Source organism: Manacus vitellinus, unplaced genomic scaffold (assembly GCF_001715985.3).
Source record: "Manacus vitellinus isolate BGI_N305 unplaced genomic scaffold, ASM171598v3 scaffold_69_pilon, whole genome shotgun sequence".
Taxonomy (NCBI): domain Eukaryota; kingdom Metazoa; phylum Chordata; class Aves; order Passeriformes; family Pipridae; genus Manacus; species Manacus vitellinus.
In genome coordinates, this window is record NW_021940749.1 from 2,846,407 (window position 1) to 2,860,584 (window position 14,178).

A 14,178-nucleotide genomic window follows, 5' to 3' on the forward strand; every position below is an offset into this window, starting at 1 on the left:
ATGTTGCCCATCAGACTCCACTGCTTTGAAGAGATTTGATCACCATACAACACAACTGAGAAAATAGCAACTTTTCTTCATTAGAAGCTGAGGGAAAGCCTAGGATTTGTTATTACTGCCTGCTGGGAATCAACCCTCCAAACCAAATTGTCCCTCCTTTCTTATTTTTCCTGACCTTTCTCACAAGGAGACTGATGCTGTCCTGGTAGGAAATCCCCAAAGGTGGTACAGAGAGCATTGCACCTCCCCATGCTCTCTGAGTACCTTTTTGATCTCCTATTGATCACTTTTCTGTTGCTGTCATATTAATAACACCATGAAGATACTCTGCAAACCCCTGGTCCGAGTCCCTGCCATCAGGACAATATTTTTTCATAGTTGTATCAAATTATCCCATCAACAAATATAAATATATTGCAGTTGAAAAAATGAAAATATCCAAAGCTGCTGCTTTTACACTCACCTTGCTTCCATTTCCTCTCTGCCACCCGGGGAGCTCTCTCCTTGGATAAGTACAGTTAACCTACAGCTTTAATCGGTGGAAAAAGAGATGTGTGGGGATCTAAAGGATTGGTAGTTTCTTAAAGACTTCCTTTCTCAGAGGAACAAAAGGAGGAAATAAAAGCTGAGCACGTGTGTGGAGCTGGGAGGCAATGGGGGTTTGCTGGGTGAGCTCAGGGGGACCCACCTGACACTGAACTTATTTGTCTCGTTTTACAGCAGCCAAGAGTTTACTGAAAAAGCCGGACGGAGTTAAGGTAGGTTTAAAATATATTGTAGTAGTCACCACCTGCCTGTAACTTCTGCCAGGTTTTAGAATTGATTATTGTTTCTTTCCTCCATATAATTTGTTAGTAAGTGCTTCTCACTCTGTGTATGAAGTGGTTAAAGTTAGTAGGTGAAGCTTAAGTAAAAGGAATACTTGCAAAACAAGCATTAAATAAGTGGAAGATAGAAAACTACCAGAGAAAATACTTTTCTTGCTATTTTAATGAAGGATGTTTGTGTAATTAATGACTCAAAAGTTATTAATTAGCTTATAATAACAATTTGGTGGTGGGCACATTAGCTTTGTAGGCATCAGTGTTTATCTGCAACTCTGTGTTTCCCCTTGACTTTACATTTTGATTTCATGGAAGACCAAAAGTTTTTCGGGTAGGCTTGGCTCCACATGAGGTGTATTCTGCCAGATGTACTTGCTATATTTGGCAGAACTTGAGGGGTTTACTATCTCAACAAATCAGCTCTTCCTGACTAAGAGACCTTGCTAAGAAGGGAACATTTTGGCAGCTTTCGTACGTGATTTAGAGCTCCTATTCTCACGTCACCAGGCCCTGCAGGAGGAGAGATGCCTCACAAATGAACATTCTGGATAAATACTGGGAAAAAAAGCCAGGGAAATATAATTTATTTCTTTTCTTGGAGGATTCCTGAAGCCTATATAAGATAATATAATGCCTCAAGCTTTCGTTATAACATTCAAAAGATATTCTTCTGTGCTCTGTGTGTTTACTCAGAAGCGTGTCTTTGAAGTGAATTTTAATTTTCTATTTAATCTTAATGTCTTATTTTAACAAAGCATTATGAATACTTGTTTAAATATCAGATTCACAGTGTATTTGTGCCTATTCTCTGACTTCTGCACACTTTTCTGGTCAAAAAAATCATGAACCTGACCTAAAATCAAATGACTACACCACGATTTCAGTGCTTCTCACTGCCAAGCAGTAAATATCCTAGTTCCACAGAGAAGCACACATTCAGTACTATTCTGTCTCTCCTGTGGAAAACCCTTAACACATTTCCTTCTGGAATAAGTAAATTTTATGTACTCTTCTCTGACCAGCTTTTCCTTTTTAAATATCATTCCTCCTACAGGTCCACGATGGTATTTGTTCTACCTCAATTCCAATTATAACGTGGGAAACAATTGTTGCCAAAATTTTGCCTAAATTGCACTCGTTGGGATTTGATACTTTGGATTTCAGCACATGTTATGTGTCTGCTGTTTATCTGCATGGTCATGTGGAGCAGAGGGAGTAAATTTACATCTGGGGAAGTCTGTTTTTGTTGTTTCTGTGACTGAGCTACTGTAAACTCCGTAGCATTTTTCCACCCCTTCCTGCAGCTTAAGCTGTCCTTTTCTTATTAAAAAAAAAAAAAAAAGCCAAAAGAGAAATATACTGTACTCCATGCATTGATACTTCAAATCCAACCAGTCACGTTTTCTTCTTTTCCTTTCTCTCTGACTGGTCAATTCAGAAAAGGAAGTCCAGTTCGAGTGTTCAGATGATGGTGAGGATCTTTATCGACAGATTTTTTTTTTTTTCCTCCTGTGAAACGTTCACACTTAGAAACCAAACAGTTGCATTTAGCTTTGTTAACATACTGTGAGAAGCTGCAAGACTTTAAAGTACAACCCTGTCGAATTTTAAGCCTGCAGTTGCTATATGCCATCCACAGTGAATCGTTCTGCCGTTCTTTCAAGCAAGTCTTTAATTGTTTTTTAACCTGGGGACATAAGAAAACAAAAAAAGTAGATGTAACATCAGCCAATGCAGCTGTCCGTAGTAAATAAGAATAGTAACGAAATAGTAATCTTGTAACAGCCTTCTATTCGTTATTAAAACCTCTTTATTTTTAAAGCTAATAGTATTAATGTCATAGAATGTAACCACGTTGCACAGTGAAATAGTATTGCATTAATTGAGCTGCTGTAGCCCACGATGCCATGCTAAATGCTCAGGAGTAAAAAACCCAATTTCCCAGCCTTTCCATACTACAGTTTCCCAGCCAGCTTCCTTCACAGCTCAGGTCCGTGTCACAGGATGTCCCCACTGACAATGGCAATAACTTTTCTTCCTCCTCAACCCACTCTCCAGCCTTGTGTTCACTTGGCCTCCGTGATGGCACACAGTAGCACAGTTTGTTGTGGGTTTGAGTCTGAGCTGGGGGGTGTTCACGGTGCTGGGCTGTGCCATCAGCAGAGGGAAGGAGAACATCCCTCATCCACACCTTTCTCTGGGAAGCACAACCCCTCGAAAAGCACAAACTGCTGGTGAGGTCTGAGCAGCCGTGCAGTTTTGTAGGAAAATCACCTGTTATTTGGGTGGACACAGAATTTCAGCGGTGTCCAGAGGAGGGTCACTGGAAAGGTACAGTGTGGATGTTGCCAGGATCCCGAACCTGAACCGTGCGTTAACTTTTTGTGCCATCTGAAAGATAAAGCCCCAAGATACACGTTTTGCTTCCTAAAAATATTTTCATAACGTATGACAAAAGACCACTAATGATTCCCACAGCCATGGCCAGCTGATTGGAGCGTGTGTGTGTGTCTGTCCTGCACTCTCAGACCTCGGAGAGGGGCTTTTGGTGAGCGATGCCTTAGGAAAAACTCCTTCTTCACAACCAGTAGAGGGTCACTGGTTAAGCACAAATCAGCTTTAGAATAACTGTTCCCTATGAAAATGTTTTCCTCCTTTTGGAGTGATTTCCTTTTGCTGTTAAAAATACATGTAAAATACACCCCATGTGTTCATAAATTAATATATTTGTGTTCTGTGAGAGAGAAAACGTGTAGAGCTTATTGCTGTTTTCTCTCAGAGTTTCAAAGGGTTTCACCTGATCTGTTTACATGGACAAAATAACTGTATTTTGAACCACATTATCTCTCTCTGCTGTTACTGATTAATGCTGGATTCTCAATATCTTGCTGAAGAAGTTTTGAATGTGTTTCCTGCAGCTCTCAGTAGTAGCTGCAATGGATATTGTTTATTTTTATAGGGCTTTCACCCAGGGAGTATGGACCCAAGCCTGCTCTCCTTACTCAGGCAAAATTGGAGTTGAAATTTGATTAACCTGTTTCCATTATGTATTCAACAATGAACATTCATTTGGCACATCACTCTCATTTTTATATTAAGCTGCTACTGAGTAGGACTGTATGAAATCTGGTGAAATCTTCATTTCTTTCCACATGTTTTTTCTTTATGCCTTTTGTTAGGGCCTTTTTATTCGTAGTCTCTCTGACTACACTGTCATAAAAATATGAATCTGTAGTTATGTAATTTGATATGTGATTTTTCTCTTGTTTGGAAGGTTTAGTTTGCTGTCAAGCGGCATCGTTTGTATTCTCACTGTTCCACAGTTCTGCAGAACTTTCATTTACTGACATGGATGGGATGTTTTTAAAGTTTTTTCCTGAGTAAGGAGTTCAGGTTCTGCCCATCTCAGAATCCCACAGATATTAAAGCAAGGAAAATACTTGCCAATAATTATGTCTCCCCATGAAAGACTTTCTGCACAAAGGTGTTTCTTCTCTCCCTGTCTTGACTTCAGACACCTCTTCAGCTTAGGGCTGCAATTGTGAATAGATAAATGAAATTTATTTGACATTAACAAGACCAAGTTGGGGCATAAGCACTCTGAACTCAATAATAACTCCTAGTTTCTCTTAATGACAATTTCTGTGGAAAGACCATTGTTTAAAGTAAGTGTTTCTCATCCTCCTGCTGTAGAGCATCGTGAACTTTGATTTTAAATCAAAGGAAATTATTTTTATGCCATAGGGGAGAACGGTTCCTATCACAACTATTATCAAATACCATTTAGTGTCGACATAATATTCCCTGATTAACTAACCAAACTGCTTTATATTCTTCAAAGCCTGTAAAATGCTGGGTAAGATCAGGAAATTTGCAGTGTGTAATTAATTACTGCAAATCCTGTTGACATTGGCATAATCTAGACATATCCTAAGGAAGAGTCACTTCAGCTGCAGCCTTAATTCCTGCAATCCACAAGTCAGCTGCCATGCCTGGCCCAAAGTAAAATAATCGTCAAAACCTGCTGAAGTTCCATGAATTTTCATTTCTCTCACTTCCGTGAACTTAATTACATTTCTAGAAAGATCCATTGAAAAAAGCTATTTCAGCCTTTTTTTTCCTTTGTTTTGCACATTTATTGCTCAGTACTGTGATTGGAAGGTTCAGTAGAGCCTTTTTTTTTTTTTGTTTGGATCAAAGTCTTTCCAGACAATATATATATATATGTATCTTTACACCCAGCTCTGCATGCTGCTTTGGATTGCCCTTGTTAAAATTAGATGTGACCAAAATATAAGTAATATTTTTTCCTAATTATTGTTAGAGGAAAAAAATTACATCTTTCAAAACCATTTTATTATACTTGACTGTTGCTTCTTAGTGCATGTCAAAAGTGGCTCGGTACATTGTTTTCAGTATTGCTGTTCTTCCCATACCATGGTATTAATAAAAGCTAAATCTTAAAAAATGGATTTAAAGAATCAGATACCTTGAAACTTACTGCTAAGTGGCTTAATTTGAATTCATATTTTGTATAGATAAAAGCCAGAAGTCTTGTAAAGGTGTAGTACTGTGCTAAGCTTAAGAAGTACCATGTACTGATTGGTGGAGTAAAACTACAGGTAGTATAGTGTGAAACCTTGCACTTCCAGGTTGTAGTACCAAAATCGAAGGGCTGATCACACTGCCAATTATTTTTGTTGAGAATAACACCAAAAAAGCTAAAGGGGCACCAGTCTTTTTCTGGCATCAGAAAGATCATATTTATTCAGCTACGGAATCAGAAGCCAGTAGGACAAAATAGATTCCTGGAGAGCTATGAATAATGAAATAATCAAATATTATTTATGGCAGCAATAATTAATTAGAGATACAGAACTACAGGGTGCAATTGCTTAATACTGTTGCATGTCACGAAATGGCTATTTAGGACTTTCTTCAGACCCGCATTAATTCTTTATTCTTCTTACATGTGATTAGCTGCTACTTAAGGGCTCTCTGTTCTGCTAAGTGTCACTGAAGTCATCTGTACCTTATATAGACCTTGGTGGAGTGGCTCTGCAGGGCCGTGGGGAGGAGCTGCCAGCCAGCTCCCGGAGCTATTGTTAGTGCTCCTGCCAGTTCACAAGTTCATCTTTCTGTGATTCTTTATTTCCATATCTATATCTGTCCATAGATATCTATATCTGCCTATAGATGTTCTATACAGAGAGATATAGATAGGGTGCCTCCCGCCAGTTCTAAGGCCTGTCTGTTTCTATTTTCTGCATACCTACAGATAAACAACAAAACCAACGTGGTAACCAGCCCCAAGGAAAATATTCCTACCCCGGCGCTGGTATACCTGGAATTTTCCTTCTCATGCTATCTTGAAGTTTTTGACTGTCTTCCGTTTGTTATTCCTTCTTTTTTTGTCTCTTTTTTTTTTTTTTAATTTCCCCCCTGCTTTTTCATGCATTTACTCTGTTTGCTTTCTAAAAACAGGTTTTGGAAAACCTTTTTTGTTTGAATTACGCTGTCTTATTTTTTGTGAGGAAGTCCATTAGAGCGTGTTTACTGACAGACAATGTTAAATGGAAGCTGAATGCGGTAGAGTCGTGGTGTTTGTAGCTGAATTTTTTTGCATGCCGTGCCAGAAAGCGAGTAGAATGCGCTTGATGTTGCTCTTAGCTCTTTGCCTGATGACTGTTTCCACCTTTTGATGTTAACCTTTTTCACCCCAAAAAAATTCTGGAAAAAAAAGCAGCTCTGTTATTTTCTCTGCTGTCTTAGCATAAGTACTGATATCCAGGAGAGCTAACAGGATTATTGCTAGGCTGCCATAAAACAGACCTTATTCAGATTTTCATTCCGTATTTCCCACAACTCTGCAGGACTTTGCAAGTCTTCTCTGGGATCAAGAGGCATCTAGAGCTAAACAGTTTTGCTTGTTTCTCTTCCATTTAAATCAGCAGGAGGCATTACTCATTAATAAGCTCTGTTAGGGCCATATTTCTAATCAAAGTGATGTTCATGAATGTTTATTGCAGTCTTGCTTTTATTAGTAGCCCTTTTTCTCAGGCATCTCTGTGTCACAGGGCTCACAAATGGAAATGTGGTGTATTATTTCCCATATGCATATATAACCTTGAAAGTGGGGGTGATTCACACCCATTTGGAGAGATGTTTCCTCTGGAATTTTTTGGAGCAGCTGGCACTGACTCATACACTAAGTAATTCCCAAGGACCAGCTAGCAGGTTTCGTCCAGGAGTCGATGGCACTCTGTTCCTAGACGGAGCTGTGCCCAATAGCCCGTGCTGAAAGTGTGCTGGCTGCCTGCCATTTCAAAGATTATTCAATCTTTTTTCAAGGCAAAAGGATTTGGGGAAATTACACTTTAAAATGACACGAAGATCTCTCTCGCTTGTTTTTATTGCTGCTCTGCCAAGGCAGCAATTGGTGGTAATTTACTCCTTCCAAAACACGGGAGTGTTTAAACGTAGTTAACTTATTCTTAATCCTTATCACTTCCTCTGTATTTTGATTTGATCCCTTAATACTAATACAAGCAAACATGATTAAAGGAAAGGGGTGATTCGTGGCCGCCCTGCCCGGCCTGGCTGAGGCAGGAGAGCACAGGAAGCATTTTGCCTACCCTGGTGCAGAAGAGCCTCTGCAGGTCTCCAGAGCTTCAAAGCCCTGCACGCATCAGTCCTGAATAAGGTCTCTGCATGCTGCTGCATTAGGTGAGATGGCCTTTTTTGCTGGCTTGCTGTTGAGGAAATCTGTGTTAGAGACATCCAGTTTCACCCTCTGGCGACAGTTAATGTTTGTTTTAACTCTTGTCAGTGTTCAGCATTTGTGAGCTGGCTCTTCTTGCACTCCCTCACACCGATGAAAATGTATTTACCAATGGGAACTCTTTCTCTCTTTATTTTGTTCTCGCTCAGGAGCCCCAAACTACAGTAATCCACAACCCTGATGGAAATAAGGTATTCAGAAAGTGTCAACTCCATCTTGCTTTTCCACACCACACATTCCATCCACCACTATTCCACAGCTAAACAGGGCCGTTCCAGGAATTTCCGAAGGAAAAAAAAAAATCTCATTCCTGCGTTTGTTGCACGTGGTGTCTCTCGAGCCTGTTTCCCCTCCGTGTCCGTGTGCTGGGTGCTGAGCTCCTGGAGCTCTCGGGGCAGTCGGTAGCAGTTGGCAGAGCCCAGTGCCCTGCTGTGCTCAGAGCGTGCTGAGATGGTCCTGACGAGTTGGACGTGCAGTTGTCACCTCAGACAAAGATGTCACTGCAGTTTATCCCACCTGCTGTTTCTCAGCATGCTCACACACCGTGTGTCGTGACGTGTCTTTTTGCACAGGACTTCGGTTCTCTTCCATAACATCACTGAGCAGTTTCAAAACAATTCTCACATTTCAAGTGCCAAAGAGGTCTTTTGATTTTCACAGTGTTTCCTTCATGCTCCTTTCTTTTTTCTTGTGTATTGTGATGTTTGCATCTGGCAGCTGATCCCTAAAACCGTGTTTTGTTTTGTTTTTTTCATGCATGGACTTGAAAAGGGCCAGGAAATGCCATCATTTACATATAACACATGTTCCTAGGTTTCCTGGAAAGAATTTACTCTTCAACAAGAATTTCCCTGTTTGCAGTGTTGACTTAAAGAATTGCCATCTCATTTATCTAGTCTTAACTCCCTGTGGTTATTTCATAAGAGAAGGATTGGATCTGAGTGACAGAATAACGCATGCAGACATTCCTCAAGCATGGAAGTGCTGCTGGTGTGCATTGTGCTCGTGTATCCCGTTCCTTTATGTCCCCTGCATCTGTCCCACACAGAACTTCTGGGTTCGTGTCACTACTTTTTCAGCTCCCCAAGTTTAAACTCGTAGGCAACGAGCAGCCTGTGTTTGAACACCGGGCTGATCTTTCTAACTGAAGTCCACTAAAGCCCAGGAAACCCAGATAAAATATTGGCATGACTACATCTACTTGATTTTATTATGTAATCTTAGCAATTAAGATACTCAATGTCCCGAAAGGTCACAGCAAACAAACGAAACCACTCAATGCGGAGAGTTCCTCCCAAATTTGTCTGAAAGGCTGATCCTTGTAGTATGGCAACTGGAGTGGATGCTTCAGTATTACAGGCTACATCTGCCCTGTGAGCTTTGCATGGTGTTCACAACTTGTATTTGTGTGGGGTTTTTGTTCACTCATAAGTACTTTATCTAATATTTTAAGCGACGGAGCATGATACATCCGTGTAGAGTGAAATGTCTTAACACAGCCAGGGCAGGGACAGCATGGTGACTCCTTCAGTTTTGTTTGTGTGTGAATTAATTCCTGTAGTTTTGTTTATGAATGCACATATGTTTTGGTTTTTTTAAGGTCTGAGTAATGCATTAGCCTTTTGAACATTCCTTTGGCTCAGCCTTGTGAGGACACAGTAAATGAAGGGCACTGACAAATTTACCTTTTATTGCTTAATTATAAAATCCTTTAAAGGGTTAAATACAATACCAGTCTTATCTACTTTCTCTGATAAAAAAACAGATCAGTTAATCCTTTTTGTTATTGAGCTGTGAACTTAAAAAAATATAATTCGTATTCTACTTCTTAAGAAAGTATACAGATTAAAAGAAAAAAAATCAAGCTTAAAAACTTTCCAGCTCTCTGAAGCTGTTAGATTTGACAGTGTCCTATTGAATTTGTCCATAATATTTCGTGTTTCTGGTAATTCATGAAAGACTGAGATACGATATCCTTGCCTTTTTAACAGTGTGATGGCTTAAGAATAAACTGTCTGGTAGATGAGTCATTCCTCTACATGTCTGGTTGAAGAACACTGCTACAGAGAAGCCTTAGTTTGTCAAAGTTGTTATCAGATATTTACCCATTCTCCATCTTCTTCTTCTTAAAAAAAAAAAATTATAACAACAGCAGTATAAAGATGAGAGAATCTGATCCAATATGCCTTAAATCACCATGAGGCTTCATTTTAATGTCCATTGCATAAGTCACATGAGCAGAAAATCGGTTGTAAATTGTAGCAGGCAGCACTCTGCATATTTAGAAGGTGGAATTGGAATGGAATGACTTATTTTGCACAGTTGGTTTATCACTAAGCTTAAAATGGCAAGCTCTCCTACTTGGCTGAGGTAATTCATGTGACATTTCAGATGGACTTTGTACAGCTGGATGTTAAAGGAAAAAAAAGTTTCCTCTACATTCCTGTGAAGTAAAAGCATCAGAGGGCAGGAAATGTGTTTCTGTTCCCTACTGTAGAGAATGGCAATGTGTGCCATCCCTTTCAGGTGGAAATGTCTTAATCAGTGTGTGCCCATTTGTTTGTGAATGACATCCCACCCTGCTTCAAGGCTTTGCATGATTCCTGTAACTAATCCTGTCCTTTTCCAAGGCATGCAAATAAGGCTTGGCTTGTTTGATACATTCTACTCATATTTACTTCTCAACAGGAATCAACAGAGAGTTCCAACACAACCATCGAAGATGAGGATGTGAAAGGTAGGATTTTAAGCTTGGAACATTTGGAGAAGCAGTAACATGAGTTTTGTAAATGTATTTCAGTAGGTCATCAACCACAGAAACCCCTAATGAATCCTTTGAGAGAATACTGTTTTTCCTTCTTTAAAAGAAAGTCCTTTTGATGTGTTTCAGACTTCGACTTTTCAGTTCCCAAAACACCATTTTCCATTATGTTTAGGTTAAGAACATAAAGTTACTGCTTTTTAACTAAGATACTAGTTCCAGTAATAATAGCACTAGAGTAAAAATGTGTAAGTCAGTGCTTTGTAACTCTCAGTTTATGTTTAACATGCATTTGTGTTTTGGGTTTTGCTTTCTTTTTTTTTCTTTATGTCACCATTTTCATTTTTATTCTGTTCAGATGCCAGTGTATTTTTGTGGTTTTCTTTTGTTCTGTCCATACACTTATTTTAATCTTCTTCCATTCTTTAAAAAACTAAAATAATTTTTTTATATCAACTTAGTTTTGTAACTTCACAGTTAATATTTTTGTTTCCATTTTTCCCTCCCTTTAGATATTATGCTGTGATGTTACTCGTGCCTACTTTAATAACATTATGTTTTAAAACAAAAGGGTTTGGAAAAGAAAATATTAGGTTTGTGTACCTCTGATTCACAGTAAAGACTGGGCTTTGGCCTCAAGGAGCAATGTGATACCTACAGGTGAGAATGGGAACAGGAGAATGGATGCAACCTAGTGATGGTGGTTCAAGTTAATGTGAAATGAGAGAACAATTACAGGGAACTACAGCTGATGCCTAGGAAAATGCAGTGTAATTTACCTTTATTCATAGCACTTTGCATTTCTCCCTTCAAACCACTATGTAGAGTTTTAGCAACCAAGCTCATTAAATGAATAATTTAATTGTAGGGCCTCTACGTGCTGATATAAGGTGGTGTTATTACAGTAGGGTTTTTAGACAATCCTGTCTGAAGCTCAGCACACAGAGTTGTATCTCAGGGATGCAGTTATAAAAAAGCCAACAATGAACATAATTTGCCTGAATCTGCAGTATCACAGGCAAGAGCAGCTTGCATGGCTACGATATACGGTGTTCCCAACCCAGCAGGAGGAGCTGGCAGTAATCACAGGTGTGAGGAACAAGACACTGGTGGTGTCTTTCCCTGTGCACTCACTGTACAGGGATTTCATTTTCCGTTGGTTTAAAGGGCAAATATCATCTCCCTGTTATTAATTGTTTGGAAGCTTGCTTGTTTTTCACTTTTTAGTATTCCTCTCACACTTCCCGTCTTTCCACTGGAGGCTGCTGTTCAGATTGTTTTATTATAAATTAAAGCTAACAGTGCCCCCAGGGTCTAATTTGTAGAATGATTCAGGGAATAGGCAGTCCTGCAACCCTGACAGCTATTATAAGCTCAAGCTGCATGCTTTAGCAAGACACTTAGGAAAGATTATTTCCTCCCCACACACCAAACTTGATTTCTGGATGTAGATTTTCTAGGAGTACAGTGAGAAAGCTGTGCTCTTGGCAGGAGCAGCCACTGGAGATAAAATACTGATAGGGACAAGTGGATTTCAGAGGTAGGAGAGAGAAGTCTCCCGGATTACTGACTGTCCATGTCCTCTCATGTGTGCTCAAGATGATGTCTGTACCCCATTTGAGACCTTGAAGGAATGTTTTCCACCTTAGGTGATAAAGACCCTCAAAAATCATTTTGCTTCTCTTTGCAGCATGGAGAACAACATGGGAAGAGGGTGCCCTTCCCACGAAGGAGAGGGGGACTGGGGCTGCCCCTCTGTGAGTGAAGAGCAGTATTAGCCTGTGTTATAGAGCTGCAATATGATCCACAGCTCGCAGGGAATGACTCTGCAAAGGCATGGGATCTGTGCCCTGTGTTCCTCCTCCCGTTATCCAAACACTGTCCATAGGCTGCACAAACAGGTACAGGGTTCCTCCCTGTGTACAGGCCCCCAGCCCACACACCCTGAGAACACTCAGCTCTGCAGCAAGTGCTTTTCTTCCTCTTCTTTATTGGTTGGACTCTTTAAAGCAGTGTGGATTGTAGGGCTGTGTGGGATATGTCATCCCCAGCACGGCTGTGGGGCGTGTGCCCTGTGGGAGTGTGTGCACACACGGGTCTGTGCAGAGTACGAGATGATTCACTAAGAAAGGGAGCAATTAAAACTGTCTTTTATCAGCTGTCACCAATGTGGCTCTAGGAACAGATTCTGAACTCCTATCTGTCAAGGAATGCATGCAGCATTCTCCTCTCATGTCAGGATCTCACCCTATTTTCACTTTTAAAAGCAGGTATTTAACTTAGAGACAGTAAAGTCAGGCTCGCTTTGCATTTTTTATTTGCTGAAAATCTTAGTATCTGTAACTTTGCCTTGCTTATGTATACATTTACATCTTTTAGGACTGGAACATATTTCTTTTGCTAGAAACAGTGCTCAGCAAACAACAGTGAGCTTTAATAATTCAAGGAATAAGCTAATTCCGTCATTTGAGTCTGAAATGACTTGAAGCTGCGGTTCAGGTTCCTTGCTAACACAAATTCCTGACATTAACCATTGATCATTGGCTTGTCTGCATGACACTGATTCCTCCTAAATATGACAGGAGTGGACAGAAAGAACATGCTGAGAATTGGACCATAGGCAATGCCTCCTTCTGGAATTGCTTGTGGGATTTCTCCTTGCTGTAGTAATGAGACTGGAACTATTGAGCAGCATCTCTGTGATATGAGATTGATTTTTTTTTTTTGAGAAATGCTGTAGAATACCACTGTTATTTTTGCCCAGCAGTGCCCACAGGCTTTCAGAAAGGTGAGTTGCTAAATTTATCGTGGACAGCAGATCTGGATTTCTCATGGTATCTTTTTGCCCCTGGAAATGAATTAATGAAAACATTAGCAAGAAAGATGATTTCCAATTGGAAAATTTGTGGAGTTGTGGAGATTAGGTAAACTGTTGCTAATTTTGCTACTCGATACATCTATAAGGTACATTGTTTCAAAATGTTTCATATAGCCGAATTTCATTTTATCCCTGCTGGTTCTGTTTTACTTAACAGTAGAAAGAAACCAATTTAAACTATTTATTTTTGAACATACATTCCTGAAAAAAACATTCAAATTGCTAAGAAAAGCTCTTTCAAAGCCCTGTATATCTCAGTCCTGGATACAGGGGTAAATCTGCGCTGGCATCTGAACAGAGTCACTCGTACCCACGACCTTTACAACTGTTCTTTGGCACCCACACTGCCCCCTGAAAGTACATCATTAACATTGTTTGTGTGCTCAAAGATATTCGAAGTTCTTGTTGCTTGTAATTAAATTATCGTTATTTTTCTTTTGGCCTTCTTTTTTTTTCTTCCTTCACATGTACTTGACCCTCACACAGCTCTCACAAAGGAGGGGGACATGGAGAGGTTGAGTTCCACCCACCACTCCTCCTCTTCCATTGCTTCTTCATCCCACTGGTCACCACCCTTGCCGTGCCCCAGCGGCCGCTCCTGCTGCCAGTGCCTGCTGCGGAGTCTGATCACACTCTACCTCTTCATCTTTGTTTGTTCATATGTTGTGTTTCTTTCCATCAATTCAGCGGGCAAGTCCATGAGAAATGCAAACTCAGAGAGTCAATCGCTCGAGTCTGAGCTCTCCCACTCCACTCCTTCCTCTGTGCTATGTAAGTTGAGAGACTCGGCTGTTCAGATGGTCTCCTTTGCCTCTCTTCCTCCTCCCTCCCCACCATCTGAGAGCAGCAGATCACTGCTGTGATCTGTCTCATCTAGGAATGACCTGTTCTTAGGGTGTACAAAAGAACGGAGTGTATTTCTTTAGATATCTAT

General features: G+C 40.1%; 1 protein-coding gene across 2 annotated transcripts in view; it reads left to right on the forward strand.

Moving 5' to 3' along the window:
* The window catches only part of CAMK2D (calcium/calmodulin dependent protein kinase II delta), a 115,150-nt gene that overhangs the window by 85,428 nt on the left and 15,544 nt on the right, over positions 1-14,178 (forward strand). For both annotated transcript variants that reach the window (XM_029964058.1, XM_029964059.1), the window contains exons 12-16: positions 721-758; positions 2,263-2,295; positions 6,103-6,162; positions 7,755-7,796; positions 10,294-10,342. In XM_029964058.1, the coding sequence (XP_029819918.1) occupies positions 721-758; positions 2,263-2,295; positions 6,103-6,162; positions 7,755-7,796; positions 10,294-10,342 (222 nt within the window). The remainder of the gene's footprint in view (positions 1-720; positions 759-2,262; positions 2,296-6,102; positions 6,163-7,754; positions 7,797-10,293; positions 10,343-14,178) is intronic.